Genomic DNA, 23,049 nt, shown 5'->3' with positions numbered 1-23,049 from the left:
TTTTCCTGTGTCCTTGGCTATAGGGGGGGAAAAAGAATTTTGACATCACAGCGGCAGGTGGTCAGTTTGGCCTGGTTTTAAACGTGATACTATTATTAGGGAAAAGTGGAGAATGAATTACGGTAGATGGATTTGGGCTCAGCTTCTAGCTGACAAGAGGCCAAAAAAGAAGTTTCTTCTGTGGTTTCTCCTGCCATTACGTGATACAGGAAGGGGCTTCTTCAATTCACGCGTATATCATGCGCGCGGTAGCAGCCAGCGACAGAGAGTAAACATCCTCGGCTTTTTTTTTTGTAGAGGAAGAATGCAGCAGGGTCTGTGGGTGTGTGCATGAGTCATGGACCCAGACCTGCATTCCTGATGACACATAGTAATCGGGATATCCCCTGGCTAGGGCTGTGCTAGGGAGTGTGGGGCTCCGTGGAACTCACAAATTATCACATGGCCTGGGTCGACCCAGAGTGCCTTATTCCTATTGGCAAGGGAGGATGATATCAAATGCCTCAAGAATGTCAGATATTCGCGGCAGTTTGTCGTGCTATGGTTGCACCCCCTTGGTGGCACATAGCTCAAGAGTATGCCCAATTCGAATTTAGAAAAAGAAAGACAGAAAATAATCCTTGATCAGATTCAAAGAGTATGTTGTCATACAGTGTTGGGAGTGCTGTATAAAAGTTATGAGATTAGGCATCCACAAAATCAGGGGAAAATTTGTTCCTGTCCATAGGTGGAATGTACATGTTTGTTGTGTATAAATCACGTCTCAAGGCCATATGATTTATGCAGGTACATTGTAAGTTTGAAACAGAAAGTATATTTGGGAAAACATTCCAGAAATGACACAGTTTTGGAAGGAGTGTTCCCTTGTGTACATTCCCTGGACACATGCTGAGCTTGTTATTGAAACCAGGCCCTTTCAAAACCCTGAAACTGGTCCCAAGGATAAGGAGGAGTAGGTTTCAAAGTCCTACCATCAGCATTGTCCCCAGGATGTGTTCAGTTATAGCCTAGGAGCGTTGGCCTGTCCTGCCTTAAAAGTACATTGACCTGACAGGTGTCAAGTTGACTGGGCTGGCCAGACAGTTTTTTTTCTCTCTCTCTATTAAAGGCACTCCTCATCAACAGGTATGGTTTTGAGATAACTCTTCCAAGCTTTGTGATAGCCATTTCTCTTGCCAGGAAAAGGATTTATTTTTAATCCCCTTTTATTTTTAAACCACAGGGTTGGGCAGAAAGGAGCCTGATGAGTTGTGTTTTTTGTCATGTTTATGAGACTAGTTCTGTCATCACCCAAAGTACTGGTTGTGTGCTCACAGTTATCATTTGGATGTGGAGGAGTTTGCTGCATTTGGTGGTCAAGCCTTTACTCATATTGTTCTGTTCGTTGTGTGAATTTCACGCGTGCACGAGTATCATTTACACTAACCAAAACTGTCTGCCAGTACATCGTGTGGTTCTTTTTAAAGCCTAAACTTCCAGCTTCTTCAAAGTCCATCCGGAGATTTGGTTGACCTTTGCCAGGTTGAGAAAGGTAGCCCTTAGCCAGTACTGTAGATTTAGTTATGACTCCTTTGTTGGGCCCCTATGGGTTCCTTTCATAGGTGTAGTTTGCGGGATTCAGGGAAATTTGTTTTCAGGTGCTTGAGATGAGGGAGTTAAGAGCCCCAGATAATGTTGAATTCATTCAACATATTGAAACAATTTGAAAAAAATAAAATATTATAAAGATAATCGTCCTGTAAATGCCTGTAACTTTGCATTTAAATTGCACTTTGTACATTTCTTTCAAATTGTGTATGGATCTGACCAGCAGGCATGCCATTTCTCAAGATGTTTTCCAGATTTGTGTTTTATTTTCCCACCAAATTGTTTTAAATCGATTCATTCAGGTTTATGCACACTTTGGACATAAATAAACAACCACCACCACCCCCCCTGTCAAAAAAAATAAGTAACATTCATGATAATTCAGGCATTGATGAGAGAGCTCAACCACTCTCTGTCCCCATGTCAGATGTGGCCCAGAAACTGGTGTTTCTTAAAAAAAGGAAAAAGAAACAGCAGTAGTTTGTGTTAGAGTCAGTGCAACATACAGTACGTTAGGGGCTTACCATTGTTGATCTGATCAGCATTACTGACCCAGGCTACAGCACCCTTTCCTTCCATTCTCCTGCTCTTAAACCCAGTAAAAGTCTAACCCCAATCACCTTGTGAATAATTCTGTTGCGGTGTGTTTGTGTAACCCTTGGTCCTAGATTACAGTATTGTGCCTGTACACTTCAGGCAGTGCGGAGGCATGCAGACCCTGCATGTCTATTCAGCACACACCTGCTGTGGATTTTGTCTAATTCTCTCATATGCTGTGGCTGTATTTTATATGTCTTTGAAATGACTCAGTGCTTTTTTATACCCCCTCTCACCTTACGGTCAGTAGTCACTGGAGTGGCTGTGACAGTCATTGTGTGGTCAGTAGTCATTGGTGCCAGTAGCACAGAACCAAGGTGCCTTTTTGCAATGCTCTGCTGGACCCACAAATGGCTGGACAGAGGAGGTGACCTGTCCAGGTTTGGACCAGGGAGGCTTCTCTGGAGGCTTTTGTTGGTTTAATGAGTGGACCGGTCAAGCGTGAAACTGTCAGGGTGGTCTGCCTGGTCTGTTAGCCCACATTGTGCATGTACCAGTTCATCTGTGAGCACAATCCATGTTCACATTGGACTAAAAATTGTAAAATGTTTACTTGAGTGCTTGTTAAAATTCTGTCATAGTCATTATGCTTTGTGTCAATGTAAATTACTCAAAACATGTCTTCTCAGAATCTTATGAGGGCACTCGTTCGATTGACCTTATAATCTGACACGCTATGTGGTTTCAGGGAAGCATGACATTTTTCAATTTTGTTTTTATGTAGTCGAATCGTCATTTGGCATCTCTGATGCGCTATGTTGTACATTTTTTTGGAGTGGACATGTGCTCGACAAATAACAGAGGTCGTGCATACCGGTATAGATATGCCCTGACCCATTCACATAATCAAAATGCAAGTGTTACTTTACAGTGGCCATCCACAGGGGACCTTCTGCGACATAAAGCTGAGAATGTATTTCTCCTGCAACCCTGTAAAACCTCTGCTGTTATCACTGTTATCACATTGCAATATCGCTATTAGGGTGTACTTATGTGGGGTCTTTATGCATGGACAAGAAGGGAAGTGAAGAATACATGTATTTATAAGCGGGGTGAAATGAATCAAGTTTAATAACAGGAAGTTCCTGAAATGCTCTTGTGAGTTACATGTAAATGTGGAATTTAAAATAGAGGGGTCTAAGAGAGGTGGGGTCTGTGAGATTCTGTTGCGATCACTTGAGTGAATGAATCTTTATTTTGGAAGCAGAGATGTGTATTCTTTTACTTTTATGAGATACTTAAAATTGAAAACAAAACATTATCCAAGCAATCATGTTTTGTTTTCAATTTTGTTTTGTTTTCAATGATCATTGTAAATTTCTGAAGATGGAACCTACCGCACTGGCACCATATGACTCTGCAAAAGCTCCTCAAACGGGTCAATACATTTGTGCTGTACAGTGGAACGCTGCTATAACGAACATGGCGGGGTCCATGCTAAATGTTTGGTACAGCGTTCGTTCGGTATAGCGAAATTAACTGCCGAACATTTCGTTGCCATGTTGAATAGCGCCCTCTCTTGTCTAACTGCAGTGCACCCTCTTGTGATACTATGATTCACTGTTTTCTTGATGTTTTGCCGTTGCATTCATTTTTGAGGTTTCTAGAAATGTATCTGTTAATTATTTTTGGTTTGTATTAAATATTGAGTTACAAAATTGATATTTAGTTTATCCTAAAAGTCGTGAAGCTACCGCTCAGGATTGATCTCTGATGCATGCTCTAGCGAATCTCGGTTGATTTGCAACTATGTAATGTTCAGTAGGTTTTGTGCACAAAATAGTGGGAGCCAAGGACGATGCGCAGTACAGCCAAATCTTCGATATAGCGGTGTTCAGTATAGCGACCTTCCACTGTAATTCTCTACTGTGAGTGAAGTCTTTCTGGAGAGAGCACTGGGACAACGTCATCAGTTTTACCCAAGGCAGGAAACCTCAAAATCTACATGGGTGACAGGGTGTTTGCATGCAGGATGTAGAACCCGGTCAGTGACTGAAACTAGACAGACAAGGACAGGAGATATGCACATGTACGTGTAGATGTGATCCATAGTGCAGAAACTGGATCATGTTATGTGTTCACTGTACGAAGAATGAGAATGAATGGTAAATTCATTTTGAATACTCATTTCAAGAGCGTCTGAGTTGTGTGTTCACATCTTTATGCCATGGCTCTGTTTCGTGTATCTGCACACGCACCTGTGGCTGGCTCCATTTTTTTTTCTGAGAGTAGAGATAAGGGACTGAATACCAGTCCTCAAAAATCACCCACTCATATCAGAATCTATGCATAGACAGCGAACATTCTTCGGCCAGGAATTCATCAAGTTGACTTTGGAAAAACTCCAGCAAGCCGGTGCCACGCCACATTCTCAGGTGACCTGCATCCCAGCCACAAGGACCACTTAAGTAAAGCCTGATCTGGATTCCAGTATTTTCTGGAGCAGGTTGCCCCGGCAACGGAGGCAGGAGGAGGAGGCGAGGGGTGTGCTGTCGGGAGAGGGTGAGTGTTCTCGGGAGATTCTGCCGGGAACGAGAGAGAGAGAAAGGGAGGGAGACAGTCAGCCGGGAAGTCGGAGGGATAATATAGCATTTCTAGGGCTTTGTTTTGTCAGGGCTGTTTGTGTGGCTGGTTCTGTTATAGTCGACCAGCAGAGCAGTTTGGACATTCGATGTCTCTCCAGGGAGATCTCTTACCAGGGCTCATATGTCGGTGGAAGCTCACTCTGAATGACTCGGAATGAGAGATATCCTCTACGCATTTGGTACAGCCGGGTGTGGTCCGCACAAAGGAGAAATGCAGCAAAAGAGAATCAAACAAGGCGTGGATCCAGACACAGGATTGTGCAGAGATCAACTGTGCACTCTTGTGGCTGTATTGGTCCCTTTTGTCACTAGCTGTGACGCTATTATATTGGTATTCCTTCTGAGGACCACGACCTCGATTCTTATGTGGGTACTACATGTACATGTAAATAGATTCACAATCTCTCTTCTCTCGCAGTGGGCCATGTATACATTTATTATGGATTCATTCACAGTCCTTCCTATAGAGCTCTTCACTGTGGCATCCAAATGGCAAAAACCAGAGATGGCTTGTGTATTGAGTCTCATGAAGAGGCCAGCACGACACGTCCAAAGATACGTGTAACTGAACTCAGCCGCCTGCCTCGCTGTGAAGTGATTCTAAAGGTTGTGTGGATATTTGATAAATCTGACCCGGGGAGGATTTTGCTGGAAACACAAATACCGAGTGCATTTGAGACACTGGCCACAGGAAGCCTATGTGGACCTCTCGCACACTCATGGAACGGTGCGGTTTGCACGCAAGGGGACGTGGCTTACCAGGCATTTTCTTTTATTGAATCATCGATAGCGGCCTGCAACTCTTGAAACGAGAGGGGGTAGAATTTGATCTGTTATCAGTGTGTTTGCACTTTGACTAGAGAACAAAATAGCTCCGTGCAGGATGAATGGCACGGGATAAATTTGCAAGCCCATACTGTCGGATGATGTACTATTGATGGCCCAATCAATGGCACGGGCAAACCAGATGGCCTGCTCTCATTAATGTCTGGAGGACTTGAACTGTGTACACGTAGGCATGCATATTTGGAAATTACTTCTTTAATCTTATTCCTGGGACCAAATGGGGGTTATCAACTGTCTACTCCATCAGAGGAATTGGCATTGTCTCAGGAAAGAAAATAGACCTGTCAATTATGGTGTCATTAAAGCAATTTTTTTCTGCGTTGTGTGTTCATAATGATACGTGATTGATGATTTTAAGACTTATCTCTGTAAAACTTCATTCCTGTCTCTGTATGTTTGTTAGGGACGAAAATGTGGAAAAATTTTACATGTGCAACTCTGTTAATGCGAGGAGAAAATATTGATTTACATTTTCATCTGCCGAAGCTTTCAGAAGCCCACAGATAATACATTAAACCTCCAAGCCATCTAAAAAGCTGACACATGCGGATAAAGTACCAATACAAACAATGCAAGGGCCTTGATACGCTGCATTTTTTTTTTCTAAGAGAAATTCCCCTCGTTCACACAAGGATGCATTTGAATACTTTGACAACCGTCGTCGGTGGTGACAAAAAATACCCTGGCTTGCGAGGCATTTCTGTCTCTCTTTTATCGGTGCAGAATATCATCTGTCCATTGGTTCTCGATGGCCTTGCCATTGGCAGTCATACACAGTATGTACATGTACCAGTACATCCAGTGACTAACCGACTACCGGCACACACCAGCTCCCTTGACTCAAATGAGCTTTAGCGTGCTCATGGAGCGAGAAAATCTCACCAGGCGCAGACTGGCCAGGCATGCCCGCTGCCTAGCCAGGCAATGAAGGGCCCCCTGTGCATGCAGTGATGAGGGACATGCATGGAGATTCTGACTACGGTAGATTGAAGCAAGCCTGACCCAAGGTTAGCCACACGCAGGCTTATGCATTGGGTCGGCAAAAGCAATTGTGGAAGTAACTCGAGATAGCAGAGTTGAGTGGGTAAAGAAAAAGGAAGATGTCTCCATGGCAGGATTGGTCGGGGGATAAAATCTTGCATTGAACCACACATGCAGACAGTGTGTGGCTGATGACATGCAGATTCATGCGTGTCTTAAATCGGAGAAAGTATATAGAAAGTATAATGGATAATTCTCTGCCTGAGACATTTCTCCAAACTATCAATACAAAGATGAAAACAAATAAAACCAATTGTATAATTGAAACTTGGTAGATCTTTGAATGAAACTTTAATTCAATTGAGTCTTTGTTTACATGTGTACTGTGTAATAACGTACTTCTTACGGAAACTGATTTCATCGCTACATGTGCATGTGTGTTTTGGAATAGCAAGAAGTGTACGTGAATATGATACACAGAGTTTAATTCGCATTGTTAAACTATTACCACAGAAACCAGTATGGTGTCACCAAAGACAGGTTTTTGTATCCCTGACATAAAGTTGTGCCAAATGTTCCTACCGGGGACTATGATTGCCAGATTTACAAGACACCTTGTAGGCTTGTATACTTCAACAGCCAAACCAGCTGAGGTTTTTGTCCTTGTTTCTGAATTTATACGCAATACATATTCACTGTAGGCCTACACCTGTCACATTCAGATTCTAGATTGTGCATACACAAGTGTCAGCAGAAGTGGAAATTTGGAGTGGGAATTGGGACAGAGCCAAAGTTGCATCATCGCAAGGTACAAATGCCAGAATTGAAACAGGGCAGCGGCGATATCGTGAAATATGTACATGAAAAAATTGCAGCATTACAGATTCTCTTAGCCTGAAATCTTACATTGTACTCCATAAATGAATGATGACACAGTGACAAGAAATGTTGGAAATAACAGAACAAAATGCATATATATCTGAAGCTTGGATTGAGTCCCAGATGGAGATTTCCTTGGTGTTGCTGATAAGAAGACATCCCGGGAAGGGAGGGGGCAGTGAATGGCACTGCCATGGCAACAGAACCAACCCATAATGCCTCATTACTGCAGTGTAATTCACTTAAAGCAATGATTTGTAATTCTGTTTATCTCCCCCCCCTGCTCAGTCCTTGAGCGACAGTGTCTGCACAGGCCCCGGCGTAATGTGATTTGCAGTTTGCGCTAATCACCAGTGAGGAAACGCTGTGGCTCACCGAGGGCTCCCATTGGCCTAGGCTCAGAGAGATACATTTGAGTTAATTTCGGTGCTCGGGAATCGGTCGCCGGCGTTGTTATGCACCCCTGTCTCCCTCCAAGACAGGATTGTAGTTTGCATATATCCTCCCCTCCCCACTTGGCTCTCCGTCTCTCTCTCTCTCTAGTCCGATGCATGCATACATAACATCCACTGACCGTAAGGGCTTCTCAACCGTTGCCAATTTACCTCAGCAGGGACAGTCGAGATGATCAGATTCCCAGAATCCTTTGCAAGTGCCAATGTGATACATCACATCTTGGAGGCCAGCCAGTGCCAGGAGGCAACCCTCTGTATATTCTAGGGCTGGCTGCCGGTTTTGCTACTCCCTGGGGGGTGCGATGGATTTGTCCCTTTCTGTCAGTTGGTCGCTCTACCACAGACAGGAATAAAAGCTGTGGCAGTTCTGGGCTGGATCATTCCTTCATGAACTCCTCAATCTGGTTTGTTACAGTTGCCTGTCCTTGTGTCTACCTCCCTTCCCCCACATTTTTAAAACCCAACTCATATTCCCCAGGTCTTGATTGTCCTTCCATTGCACTTGTCTGGCATGTTTTTGACACGAAGACACTACAGTACCTTGGTATAATATAACTTGGCAAAGACGCTCCATAGATTGGATGCTGATAATGGACTACAGCCAGAGTCGCTGTTGGAACAAAGACTGGTCTGATCAGTTGGAATTTTTTTTCCCTCATTTGTCAGAGATAATGTACTGGCCTTGAGAGTGTGAAGACAATTTTGGGTATGGTACCGGAGCACTAGGAGGATTGAGGGGAGGGCAGGACAGAAAAGATGGTGGAGATCGACCAGGGTGTGTGACTATTCCATCTGGAACGCTGTGCTGCCCTTTTTCTCCTCCCCGCTCTCTGCCGCGAGGGAACTCCAGTGACAAGGACTATCGTCATTGTATACCCAGTAGGCTCTGAGAGAGAGAGAGAGAGAGAGAGGCCCCGCATGCTTTCTCTTTCTGCCTGTGCACCACACACAGGCTGATCAATACAACCCTCCAAGTGAAAAGGTTTCACCTGACTGCTCCTGCACAATGCACCCAACCGCCTGTGAAACTGGCTTTGTTGTTGGCATCGGGCAGACCCCCATTCTCATCAAATCTCCCCCCCACTGCCCCTCCTACAGCTTTCCCCACCTGACACTTCATGATAAAGTGTAGGCGTGTGGCACAAAAGAGACACTTTTTTCCCTCCTTTGCCCTTTCAACAATTGCGGAACTGCACTCAACTCTTTTACAACAGTTCGGTCACCACTGCCATAAAGAAAAGCCATGTACTATGCTACTACCTTTATGGGAGAGCGTTGTTTCGTTATCACTAGTGCTTGTAGGTTACAAAGTTCATATGTGGCCTGTTTATTGTTACCCACTGTAAATAGGCCACAATTCGGGATGGTCCCCCCCCCACCAGAAAAGAAAAGGCTCTGCTGGTGTGTTGTCGTAGTCAGGGTGAGTGACCTGGTGGCCATACCACAGTAGGTGTCTGGTGTAGGCTTAGAATGACTACTGGGTTCATCTTGGGGGCAGTGGCTGAATCATACTTGACAGTTGTTGCCAGTCACAATGTGCCGGCAAGAGAGGCCCGGGCCATGGAGTCAATTGGTGTGTTTATTTGAACCTGTTTACTGACTGGGGAGTATCAATTTGAATTTGGGGGAAAACAGGTAGGTGTACGTGCATTTGCTGCGCTCGGAGTTCCAGGAAAACTCTGCAGGGGTGTGCAAAGCAGTGGGACAGTGGATTTTTTCTTTTGCATAGGATACTGAAATAACATTCATTCACCTAACACTGTGCCTGGAAACTCTGCCTTACATAATGCTGGACTTTCAGTTTTTGTAATATTAGAAAAGGGTATCAATTACAATCATTTCACTGGTACCAAATGTTTTCATTTCCTTGAGGCATTTTCAGTTTCTGTAGAAAGAAACAAAATAATTGAAGCCTGAGGTCGACATGATATAGTGCGCATGGCATTCATGAATTTTTCAACAGTAGCGGTATGACTCAATATGCAACTGTGGCCAATGAGCCGTTGATGTGATGTGACCATGAAATGATGCGGAGGGTTGTTCAGCATGAAATCAACAAGGGATATTGTCCGCATTCATTGTCTGCCAACATTATGAGCAAGGATCCTGGTACCCGACCGCCCTTTATAAGGAACTCTTTTGGGCTGCAATCATTATTGAAGACCCGTCACATAACAAGGTGTACATAAAACATGGTACCTACCAGTAGAAATACGGTCCCCCCTTTTTTTGTATGTATGTTTGTGGAGTAATTATTTGCCTGTGGATTCCACCATGCCAGTCAAAAAACAAACAGGAAGCTAAACAAACTATCCACAAAATATCCACGTGCTGGTACGCGGACGCATCGTGAGCAATCAGTGTCATCGGTTCGACCACACAGTTCCCCCATCTTGAGGACGTTGTGACCAAGGATTTGGAGCAAGAATTCCCCTGGGTGTTGCTGGGCTTCATTCCTCTCCCCTTCCCCCCCCCTTTTCTCCCCTTGAAGTTGAAACAGGGTTGAGATTGTTCCTACATGTACTCACACAAACCTATCAGCCATTCCTGATTGTATTACAACATGGGGGAGAGTCAGGTTGACATCAAATTGGCAAATTGCCCCCAGATTTGCATAATAATAAAGATTAATGGAGGTATTCATCACCCTGGCCCCAGCCTGAAAAGCCCATTGTGCCAACCTGCCTTCCGTCCTGGAAAAAAAAACACATGGACCTAAGGGAGGGATGATGGACGGTGAATGTGTGCGGCCTGGGGTGCGGTGGCGCTGATACACATATATAGGAATGGGAATAAACTGAATGTTTTTGCAGACTGCACTTGTCACACTGATGTCTTTGACTCACATCCGCCTCAAAACACATCGGATTCAATGTGTCTGGTACATATTTGCGACAAAATAAGAACAGAAAAAATCTCCCAATCTTCTTGTAGTTGATAGATACTGTACATGTATCGGTACATCTGTTCGCTTTTGAAAACAGCGTATTTATCACTGTCCATGTTTTTGGGGGGGGAGGGTAAACGTTTACATTTTAGTAGGCACAGGTTGGGCAAAAAACGTGTGAGTACAGAAGCAGCACATGTCCGTCCTATATATACATGTAATCTGGAAATAGTTGTCTTGGTTTGATGAGGCGTTCCGCTAGAAACCACAGCACGACTGTTGTATGGTTACCGGCTGAAATATTAATAGTCTGAGTGTGGTCTTTGTTTATCACCAGTGAATGCTCAACAGTCCCCAATCAACAAGCATGTTACTGTCGTTACAGCTTTGCTGATATGGGAACAGATACGCACGCGCATGCAAACATTCTGCCAAACAGGATGCATGCTACTAAATATTCCCACGGGGAGAGGGAGGGATGCAATGGAACTTTTTTCCCTTCTCTTTTTTAACGTGTGATGAAGTTTGTGGAATTAAGAGAGAGCAACATTAACATTTTGGGAATGCATCATGCTTTGACCGTACCGGTAGTTGTCAATTTTTTGTTTGATTCAATTCCGAATTGGCTTTTATTCGGTAGTGCTGAGATACCGTTACCCATCAGCGGTTGCAAATGTTGCATATGTATGATGTGTTGTAAGGTTCGAATGCAACGTGTTCGCGCTCCCTGTCTACACTGACTGAACCCGTGACATACCGGTGCTGTTATATGCATTGGGGTGTACAGTGTACATGAATGTGCCAGCAGCATTCATTCCTACCAGGTCTTTTAATATGCGACGTGAGCAGGCAGTCAAATTGTTTCACATAACACAAATGCCGGTACAGATTACGTGAATCACCTGATACGGTTGCAATTGGCAGGCTGAAATAAGATTGGAGTGGGGAAGCTATCACATGTATAATAACCACCCGGAGTTGAGGTGCACCCTCATCGGCAAAAGAGAGACAGGCTTGTGGGCTTGGGAAGTTTTTAACACGACAAGTTTCCACCCAAGGATCGTTATTTCCACGTGAAAAACTGCCCTCTCTTGTTACCGTTCAGAGACTATTGGTTTGTCACGCCCCTTCCCACTAAAAGAAGCCCCCACCTCCTTTTTTTAAAATAAAAAATTAGACAAAGGTAAATGTTATCGGTCTGTTTCATTTCCCTTCAAAAAGTGTATAAAAAGCCCCATAATGTGAATGTAGCCTCATCCCCTCAGAAAGGTCATGAAAGGTTAAATGAATTTACAAATTTTTCGCCCCCCCCAAAAAAAATGAGTCCCTTCCCCCCAAAAAATGGTTCTGGATCCATCCTTGTAATGTAATTGGTCTTGTACCCAGCATCTGGTCCATCATTGAATTGTTGTTTGGTTGGACCCGGCCTTGCAGATTCTTCTGGAGTCTCAGAACTGATGAGATACATAGCTGGGCTTTTGATTGGGGGAGGAGGTGGGGGGGGAGCAGGGGTTGGAGTAAAGTGATCAAGAGAGACCGTGAAGAGAGACGCCAGCCTGGCCGTGGTATTTGACAGCATTGGTGGAAATGCCATCGCTCAGTCTAGCCTAGTGGGCCCACTGACTGGGGGGTTACTGAAGGTCAAAACTTTCCAAGCTTCAACTGTGGTATGCCCATCAAGGAATGGAGACATGTTACAGGACTGGTACATGTACATGTATACCCAGAGTTGCATGTAATACTCTTGAAAGTGGGTCGTAAAGATGTGGTGTTGGGTTGGTAAAGTCTGTTTCCAGTGTGACTTTGATTCTCCAGGGCCAGTTTTAGTGGGTGTGCTAACTAAGCCATATAAGATCACTGAGCAAGTTGCTTAGCACATGGTGGAATAAGAAAGCATTCCTCCATGCTCAGCAGAACTCGAGGTTAGCAAAACTTATCATAAATCCGGATTGTAGGAATGCAGAGGCATACCGGTATCATTATACGGGGGTTTACCAGGATGCAAATCTTTCCTGGTTTGGGATGGTAGGCCTTCCCTGCATTACAGGGACAAATTTTATTCGTTAGGAAAGCTGAGATCACATTGCGAAGACCCAAAAAAAGACCTATTTCAATGCAATACGTATATTCTGGTGGCAGATGTGTGTAAGGGGCACCGTAGGCCGTCACTGCTCTTGAGGGGACAATACTTTTTGGTATGAAAGTCGGGACCGAGTTGTGAGGACAAAAATTTGTCCCCGTAACGGTTTTGGTCCACATAACATCTGTTCAACATGCCTGGTGACGAATATGCAGGGTTTATTTTTTTCATTTGTCAGTTGTCTAGGTGATATTTTTGGTTGAGCACGAGGCAAATTTGGATCCAGTGTACGTGTCGGTTCTACGTGTGACTACCATTACGTTTCATCCTACCGGTATTTGTTTTTCACAGTTCATAAACCAGAATCATATGTAGTTGTAAACTCGATTACTCAACTCCCCAAACCTATGCTATACTTGCCCTGCACTCACTCGCCCAAGCGCAGCTGTGTTCCCGGATTTGACACTCAATTATGGTTACTAATGACCTATCAAGCCAGTTACTCTGGGAAGTACTAGTATTCAACAATACAATGAGAAAACATAGTGGCTTTGTCAAGTATTAAGAAGGAGAGTGGATATTTTAGTAAATGCATGCGATTCAACACCCCCCCCCAAAAAAAGAGTTGAACTTAGGGCAAATCAGCTTCAGTCAACCACATGTAAGTTCTGTGAAAGAAAGGCATAAATGCGTGTTTGGACGTTTTTTTTTTTTTCTGTTTAGATTCATTCTGCAAATTCAGTTGATGAATATGTATGACCTCTTGGCCAGGGGCCAATTTGCTTAAGCTCTAGAAAACATTGCTTAACAAATCAGGTAACCAGCCAAAACTCCATATAATGTATATTGTTTCAGGATTGTATTTAGCTGTCCTTTGGTAAGCATGACAATAGGTAGAGTTTGAGCTGGTAACCTTTGGTTTTTGAAGCAAATTTGTTTTTCATGCTTAAGCAGCTCTATGAAATTGGCCCCTGGTCTGGGCTATTCGCTTAACCTGAGAGTATTTGTATATGATCATACATTGCACATGTTTGTATGAGAACACCATGGATAAGTGCGAGGGGAGTAACTGAGTGTACCGCACTCCTTCATGCATTCTTGCTACCAATATACTGCTTGCTCTGTGCCGTTTATTTCCAGCCAAAACAAAACAAAGCAAAGTAAAAAAAGCAAGAAACAAAAGCAGAAAACAAAAGCAGAAAGGACAAAAAAAACCCCTGCAAATGCAGATCTTCGTGTACCAGCTGAATGCTGCACAGATGGGAGGAATTGGCATTCTTGTTAAATTCAAACCATATGCATAATACTTATTTGGAGTTGGAACAATTGCTTGAAACCAGTATAAAGGTTGCTCCCTGCCAAAGTCCATTAGGAAAAAAAATACCACTGTACGATGAGACATAAAACTACCGTACTCCTGGCAGGGTAAGTGTTCCTTCATTTACATGTGCGTGTACATCTACACGCCAGCATAAAAGCAACAATGGCAAAATTATCCACAGTACCCTCAAACATGCATGCCATATTGTCAGCGCTCATCTGTACAGTAAATATAGCGGCCTTGAGTGGAGAGAGCTTACAAGCAAGCAGTGTACATGTACATTTGTACACACATGTACACGGGGCCATATTATACATGTATACTGGTATCAATAATGCATACATCAACCCATACGGTGCTAAGGGGTAATTTTTGCTGAGCCTAATTGGTCTAGGTACCCAAAATGCCCGTACCACTGGTCAGAAATTTATTCTGGACTTGTATTATCATATGTATAATGTTTTCCATTAATTTTTTGGATTTGTGAGGGTAACTTAAATGGAAACTCATGTGTATGTGTATTCTACATCATTCATGTATTCAGCCTGTAGAATTTGCCCACCAAAATTTAAAGAGTCTGAGGTTAAAATCTGGCAAGGTAGGGTCCCTCTTCACTTTATTTTCATGAAAACCCTGGGCTTTCGGGGCTGAAATTGAATGAATTGAGGAAGATGAAAACATGCTGACTGTCAGGTTGTTGCATTCCCAACCTCCAGCCCACTCCCCCCCCATGCTCACATGCAGTCTTCTAACTGATGTTCAGGTCGTAGCCCTGGGGCAGAGGAAGTTCCTGCTAAGAACTTGAAGGGTGCTTGCCCAGGACCTTGAGAAAGTCTTAATTAGGGAGGTCGGGCAGAGCTCCAGGGTTGGGGCTGATGTGGATTTTTAGCTGATTAAGTGCTGAACTGTTCTTGAAGAAATGTCCAGCAACGTTAACCGGGAAGTGAACAGAAAGGGGATAAACCCTGAAATTTGTAATGTGATGTTCGAAGAGAATTAAATGTGTTCTTAAATTACTCCTATGAAACTGCAGTTTGCTGTGGAGTCAGGATTTTTCCTTTATCGCTTCATGTTGCAACATTTTTATTATATTACGAGTTGGGAATTCACCTCCCTCCTGAAAGGCATTGAAAATGAAGCGCCAGATGTGGTTAATTTTAGTCATTTAAATACAATATCTGCATTGTTGATTTATACATTTTGTGTTTGTGCTTTTGATGCACATGTATGTGCTTGAGCCCGGGTGCTTGAGACCGGGTGTTTGAGCCCGGGTGCTTGAGCCTGGGTGCTTGAGACCGGGTGCTTGAGCCTGGGTGCTTGAGACCGGGTGCTTGAGCCCGGGTGCTTGAGCCTGGGTGCTGTATTGGTGGATGTACATGAAGTCACTGATGGGACCGACTTGCAATGCAGATAAATGCAAATACCATTTGTCTGGACATGTACCTGAGTACCAGGCATTCTGATTCCAAATGACCCTGACTGATGCAGACTAACGTACATGTACATGTACTTCTCGGATGACTGGCAAAGTTTAACCCAGTTCAGCTTTGCCGATTGCCTATAAAGTGCACATGCTGTGCACACACAGATTGCGATCAAGTGGAAATGCATATGCTTTGATGTGAAAAGAACGAAATTAAAAAAAAAAGAACTGAGCTCAAAAGGGAGGCTGTGCAAGATGGGCAGGCGGTGACTCAGATACTGAACGCGAAAGCTTAACTGGTGATGTTGGTGTTCATGGAATGCGCCTGGTGCCATCTGTGTCTCGGTAAAGGGTCCGATCAAAAGATGCCAAAGTACATGTACATGTGCCACATGATCACACCGTTGCCCATGATGAGCCACCAGTATTGTGGGCAAGGGTTTGGTTAGCATGACAGTATCTGTTGTATATTGTGCACTTGACAGTGGGGTTCATTTTCACGTGAAGTAACTCTGAAGTTTTCATCCAATGGCGTCATGGTCACCACTTGTGTCATGTAAGGTTGTCATTGCTATTCTGAGGCAGCAGTGGCTGGTTGCCAGCACTTTGTTTTTCCTCACAACTTTTACCATTTTCGAAGCCTTGAAGACTTGCTTACTTAGTACATGTGCATGTAAATACTGTGTGTGGTTTTGCCTACGACAGTGGTCGATGTATGTATGTATGTTGTGTCACTTGGGCCAGTGAGAATGCCCTATTTGGAATACTGGCATTCATGTATACATACATACATATGCGTATGTGTGTTTGTTGCTAAAACTAATTTTTTAAATAAAACACTCTGTTAACATCAACACACTGCTATTGCCTCGTGTTCACAGGATTCCACCTCAGCGGCACAGTCACAGAGCCCGGCAACCAACTCTACAATGAGCCGGAGCAGGTCCACCGCGTCTCCATCAGCTTCGACCGCTGCAAGATCACGGCCGTCACCTGCACTTGTGGCAACCGGGACATCTTCTGGTGTCAGCACGTGGTGGCGCTCTCCCTCTACCGCATCCGCCAGGCCGGGAGCGTGCAATTACGGCTGCCCATCTCGGAGACGCTCCTGCAGATGGATCGGGAGCAGCTGCAGAAGTTTGCCCAGTATTTGATCACCGCCCACCATACCAATGTCTTGCCAACAGCCCAGCAGCTGGCTGATGAGATTTTACAGTCCAAGTCTAGAATCAACCAACTACCGGGTAAGTAACACTCCCAGTGTAGTCATTATTTTGTTCTTTTCACTGTGCTGCAATAGACTAAGCCGAGGAGTCACCATCACTGCAGTGGCACTACGCTTGCATTTTCAAACATGAGGTGCAAATATATTTTGGCAAATCAGGATGCTTTATTGGTCGAAGAGGACAGTAACTTATGTAGCAAACATTATGCCACTACAGTCATGGCTTCCACATATATTTCTCGCAACCGATTTGGTCTATACTGTACCTGCTTCAGTTTCTGTTACGTCTCTGTTGGAGGTTGCATTTGCTTGTTACACATGTAGATTAGGTACCATTCAGCAAGACAGTTTAGGATTGGAACTTATCCCACCTCAGAAACCTCTCAGTATTGTAGTTTCGAACTCCGTTAAATTAGGTGCTCAGATCGTGGAATGAAATATTGTGAACTTCAACTGTGTGAAAGAGTTTAAAAAGGTAGTAATCTCTCCAGTGGGACTAACAACATATCTTTAAATATCTTACTGCAAAGTAATGTAAGTAACAGCGTCAGATGATCTGTGAAATATTTCTGCTCGGAATGCTGTCATTTTCGAGGCAAAAGAAATTTTATACTTCTTGCAACGATCGTCTGGCTGATTCACCAGTTCCACTAGGAAAAGATCTTTTTGCAGAACTCTAATTTTGCCCGTCTGTGTGACTTTTCACTTGTGAAAGTTAAGACCGAATGCCCCCTTGGCAAGTTCTTTGCATTCACTGGATGTGTATACAAATACCCAACAATGACCAGCTAACCCCCCCAAGACTTGTAAAAAAACAGTAAATGAGCTGGCCAGAAGCACCAGACGGGAATACCTGTGGTTTTCTGTACTTAGATTTTGGTTTCAATTTGACAGGGAATGCAGTTTCTATACCTATTCTTGTTATTCTTGGAATCTGTAAGATGAGAAAGTGAAAAAATCGAATAGGACCAGGTTTTTTTTTTTGGATGTCTTTGGATTTATTGCGCACCCCATGCCGGGAACCAGTTTACAATGAAACCCAAGAGAAAGAAAGAGGAGCTGAAGTTGCTTGTAATTGAAAAGGGTAATGCAGGCTTGACACCTGTGGTAAACATGCGTGTAGTTTATATCAGACGTAAGTAATCGACTGGGGCTGAGGCTTTTGTGTTTCTGACACAGAGCAGGTTTGTTCGCCTTGGAATCTGAGCAATTGGGCACGGGTGGGAGTCAGGTGACCCCTGTTGAGAAGGAGGTGGCATTTATAAAGACCCTTTCCCCACATTAAACGAGTGGTGTTGCCCAGAAAAAAAGGGACAATTTTTCATATGATGTAAGATATGGGGTGGAGAGAACCCCCCCCCGCCTTTGTGTTGGTCATTGCTTGATCGAAATCTGAGGAATTCTTTACAGACTTACAGAGGTGTGGGAGGTTGCAATCGTGATCTCTGACCTTGATCGTAATCATTGGATCATCCACAGTCATTATGCCAAAATAAAATGAAGCAACAAACGGACAAACTTCCTGCCTCTTTGTGGCTGGCACGTTACCTTCCTTCATGTGAATGTGCCACAGGAGTGACTGGGCATTGTACCAAGCCAAAGGCGAAGTGAAGGTTCTGGACTTCTTGGAGAATTTGACCACAGAGTTTCGAGATTGCGCCACATTCACTCTGTACACTTTGTGTTTGGCAACATACTATTGTTCTTGTAGTCATAAAATGTGCGCATATCTCACACTCTGGTTTGAAGATCGGTGCGAGTATACATATAATAAGCAAAGAGCATTGCCTGGCCGTCTAAAAAGAACTGAAACCCATACATGTATGTGGCAATATACCTCTCTTGGCAGTTGGCTGGCATCAGGTTTCTTGTTAAAATGAAACTTGTCTCCCCTTAGAAAGGTTGTTTACTTTGGACTTGTATGAAATTAGCCCCAGGTTTCAAGTCGTACCAGAGTTAGGTACAGTCTCTGAAGGTTTCCCTGGAACACAAAAGGGAAAAATTCTGAAGCAGGGATTTTTGTGTGTGTGTGTGTACAGGGTTCTTCAAACGGCTGTACAAGTAGGGTAATGACCCAGTATTACACGCACCTGCATCTTTTTTTGATGGCATGGATCCTAGTTGAAATAAGCTGTAGGACAACACAATTTTCAAATGTACCTGTACATGTAAAGCAACACAATTGTGAGCTTTTGTGTCTGTTGGAATTTGTCAAATTCTACTGTGATCATTTCCCCAAATGGACTTTTGTCCAAATTTTCAGCGGGACGTTTTCCTGTCGGTACAGGGATGGTATCGTAAATACACCTATTGCAGAAGGAAAAAGAGTTGGCCTCGTGTTTCACAATATGCAGGCCATCTGTTATGTCACATGGCCCCTCCTCCGCACTCCCTGGGCTGGCAGCCAGGGGATCGGCTGAACTTTTCACTTGCCCTGGAGGCCGATACCACGAAGCCAGCGGTGCTCCAATGTTCTCTCAGTCCTCCCCCCATGGTTTAAGCAAATTTGAGGGGAGAACTGTGGCACTGTGATGCACAGCGGAGAGGTGCCCTGTCCAGTTGGCAGGCAATATCACCCTACAGTAGCTAGCATGTTACACAATAGAAATGTCACAGTGAAAGAGGATTGTAAGGGTGTTTGCATAATCTGCAAGAAAAAAAAAATTCCTGTTTTATCCTTCAAACCTCCCGGATACTTTACAGCCGAAAGCCCTTTCCTTGTGGTGTACAAAACTGTACATGTACATGTGCATTATTCCCCACAGTGCCAGCAGAAAAGAAAAAGGCCAGCATAATGAATGATGATTCGAAATTCAGAGAATTGCTTTATAATTTCACAGGTCAGTGAATTGGCCCGGAGCCTTCTGACAATAAACGAAGCAGGACTATCGTTTTCAGTGCCTTTTATTTCGCTTCTGACACAATTTGGAAACAACGGAAAAATTGAGTTACACTTACCATTTGGGCTCAAGATATTTGGGGAACTTTTTTTCAAATTGAGGGAGTTTTGTGGTTGGAACTTGGAAGAGGCGTTCATAAAATTCCTGACCAGCATAGGCAACAGAATTTTGAAAAGCATGGAGACTGGCAAGAGAAATAAGGAAGGAAATGGCTTTCCTTGATGCCATATTGAGAGGAAAAACATATGGGAAACCCCAAACAATTACAGACATGGATTGAGGGAAATTGTTTGGCACAATTTAGCCAAAAACGTACCATATGATGCAGAATTCTAACCTGATGGGATTCAAAGAAGGATCTCATAAGGTTGGGGCATGCTTCCCCCCTCCCCCCAAATAGTTTGAAGTCCATTTTAGTGAAGGTCAGGTGTAACAGGGACAGGATAATGTCGCACATTGAACCCCAAATTTATAGAATGAGTCAGTTGCTTTAGATCATGAAAATATATAGCAGGACCAAAACTTCTAGTGGGTCCAAGAGACTCAATGAAGTGGAGACTTGTGCTCCAGTTTCCTTTTCCAAGTTTACTGCTTCCACCCTCCACCCAAAGAAGAAGTAAATTTGCTGGAGAAGGACCTGCCCGAGTGGTATAAAAGGCGGACGTGATTGCGTAAACCAGGAAGGGACATTTCTGTCATGTGAACCTTCAGCATGTAGATTTACCTGGAGCTGAATCATTGACTTGGGAAGGGAATGCACCGTGCTTGCGCCGCAGATTTACGTTTTGCTCTGTCCTTCTGCCTCTGAGTGATTCAGTAATTTTCAGGCATAATGCCAGTCATCTGACAAATTACTGTCTCCGAAATATTGACCTGTCACATTACAATGGAGGCATTAGGACTGCGCAGGCACTTTTTGAAAGCCTGCAAAGCAAAATACAATTTTGACCAAGCCCTCGCGCCGCGGTGTTTGAATCTGTTTTACAAAATTGTGCATTTGTCCGTGAGACTTCTCGTGCAGATTTGTTTCTGAGTACATTTAAGGGGCCTTATCCTCATAGGTACATCTCCCGAAGCTACACATATGTGAATTTATACTGAGGACTGAGAGAGGAGAAGAAATTCCAAATTCAATCAACGGGCTGCATTTATTGTAAATTTACACCATCAAGTTGAGTGCGGTGCTGTTGCTGCTTCTGTTTTTTCTTCCCCCTTTTCCCTTTCCCCCTTCTCTGGCGTTGAGTTGGAGACAAGCACAAAGCACGAGGCAGCTGTGGAGGCTCTCCAGCCCCCATGCATAATGGAGGAGCGTGTCAGGCAGTGAATCGGCAGGAAGTTTGGTGACTTATTCACGCTGTCCGAAATCCAATATCTTTTCCCCACCGCGATGACAAATGTACGCCAAAAGGAAAGGCCCTCACCTGCGCTAGCCGCTGCCGCCAAGGCTCCTCAGCATATGCATTGCCCGCGCGGCATTAACCGGTTCCCCTGCAGTGCTGAGACTTGCGAACGGACACACAGGAAATTCTGCTGGCCCCATCCATAATGGCTGCCACTAGCGATTTCAACTCAAGTCAGCAGCCTGTGCGGAATCACAATTTTTTTTCATTTACCCGGCATTCCCTTCCACGATTGGCTTGTTCCCTCTTTAAACTTGCAGAAGTCTCTCATTTGGCGTATAGATCGATCCCTTAATCCAGCTGGGCATGTACATGTATATAGTTGTGTGTGTGGGGGGGTAGGGGATGGCGGGGTACCAGCAATGACTAACCGCTAGTGAAATGTTGTGGTTAATTATGCCGTTAATGCCATAATGGTAATTATTTCCTGTGGCCTTAATTCTATTACTGTCATCCTCCTCGCTTTAACACTCGGGTTCCGTGGGCGTGCAGTCTCTTATACTTACCAGTGACCGGGATTCGGAGGGGAACAGAATCAGCATTGTATTGAACGTCATGCTTTCATAATCCCATTTCACAAATACAAGTAGATACATACATGTAGTGCTTTGTCTCATGATGTCCTCTGGTGTTCACTGAGACATGTATCGGAATATCATGTGTTTATTTGCAATGGACTGAAAACGAAAGTGGAAGGGAGAGGCAAAAACCAGAACATTATGTTTAATTTATTTGGAAAGTTTAGGGTTGTATTTCTTCCTTGTTGAACCAAGATCGGATTTCCACTTTTGCCATCCCAGGAGAGAGTATTGGCTCTTGAGTTTACATGATAAGCAAGAACCAGAACCAGCTGAGGTCCAGTGGAAGGACGGGGAGGCTTAATTACTTGGCGTTTCCTGTTGTTACTAACCAAAACTTGTCAACTTTTAAGGGAATGTGTTTGGAATTGAACTTTTTTCCTTGCTTACATTTCTATGTACATGTACAACTGCTGGTGGCTACTCAGTGCATGCGCAGGTGGCCGTCAGTTAAATTTGCCTGTCTCTTGAAAAGTCTGTAAAAAGTTATCCCCTCTTCACACTCCCACCCCATTTTGACCTCGGATTTACAGCAGCTCTGCTGTACTTTTGAGTTCCCCCCCTTGTTTTCTTCCTGACTTGTATGTTTCTCTCTCTCTTTCAGGTGCCCCAGACCCAACCGCAGGTGCCAGCATCGATGATGATAGCTGCTGGCACCTGGACACAGAGCAAGTCCAGGAACAAGTCAAGCTTTATCTCCAGCAAGGGGGCTACTATGATTCGGAGAAGCAACTCAACTCATTATTTGCCAAGGTCAGGCAGTCAGTGAAATAGTTGATGAATTCACCAACTCAAAAGCACTCTCTGCCAAGGTGCGGCAGTCAGTGAAATAATTCAGATATTCACCTACTCAACCACGGGTGCGTGGGGAAGGGGGGCGGTCTCCCATAAGGTAGTCATTTTGCCCCTCCCACCTACTTTGTAGGCCTACCAGCCATTGGAGGTACACCGCAACTTCATAATTATATTCTTTTCACGTACATGGCAATGTTGCCGCAGTAGCAAAAGCTTGTGCTGCATGTTTTGGCAAATGCTCGCAACATTTTATTGATCAAATATTATCCAAATGTTTTGCACATGTGTCTGTATGTGATGTCCATGTGTAATATCGACTAAAATTAACAGACGGATTGGGCCGTAGATGTATTTTAGAGTGTTTGTCCGTTTGTTTTGATTGTTAACCATTTTTGACGATCTCCTTTTTCAAAGAAAGTTTGAGGATGGTAAGGAAGTTGGGCTTTACTGCATTATTTTGGATATTTTTTTTTTTTACTTTTTCCTATTAATTATAGGACAAAGTAAAAA

General features: G+C 43.9%; 1 protein-coding gene across 2 annotated transcripts in view; it reads left to right on the top strand.

The window, feature by feature from the left end:
* LOC110977419 (zinc finger SWIM domain-containing protein 6-like) overlaps positions 1-23,049 on the top strand; it is a 66,390-nt gene that overhangs the window by 10,476 nt on the left and 32,865 nt on the right. For both annotated transcript variants that reach the window (XM_022231531.2, XM_022231529.2), the window contains exons 2-3: positions 16,523-16,885; positions 22,349-22,497. In XM_022231531.2, the coding sequence (XP_022087223.2) occupies positions 16,523-16,885; positions 22,349-22,497 (512 nt within the window). The remainder of the gene's footprint in view (positions 1-16,522; positions 16,886-22,348; positions 22,498-23,049) is intronic.

This window comes from Acanthaster planci, linkage group LG12 (assembly GCF_054643075.1).
Source record: "Acanthaster planci isolate LZ-2023a linkage group LG12, COTS_SCS, whole genome shotgun sequence".
NCBI lineage: Eukaryota > Metazoa > Echinodermata > Asteroidea > Valvatida > Acanthasteridae > Acanthaster > Acanthaster planci.
Note: the sequence above shows the minus strand (reverse complement) of the source record. Positions and strands in the feature narration are given on the sequence as shown.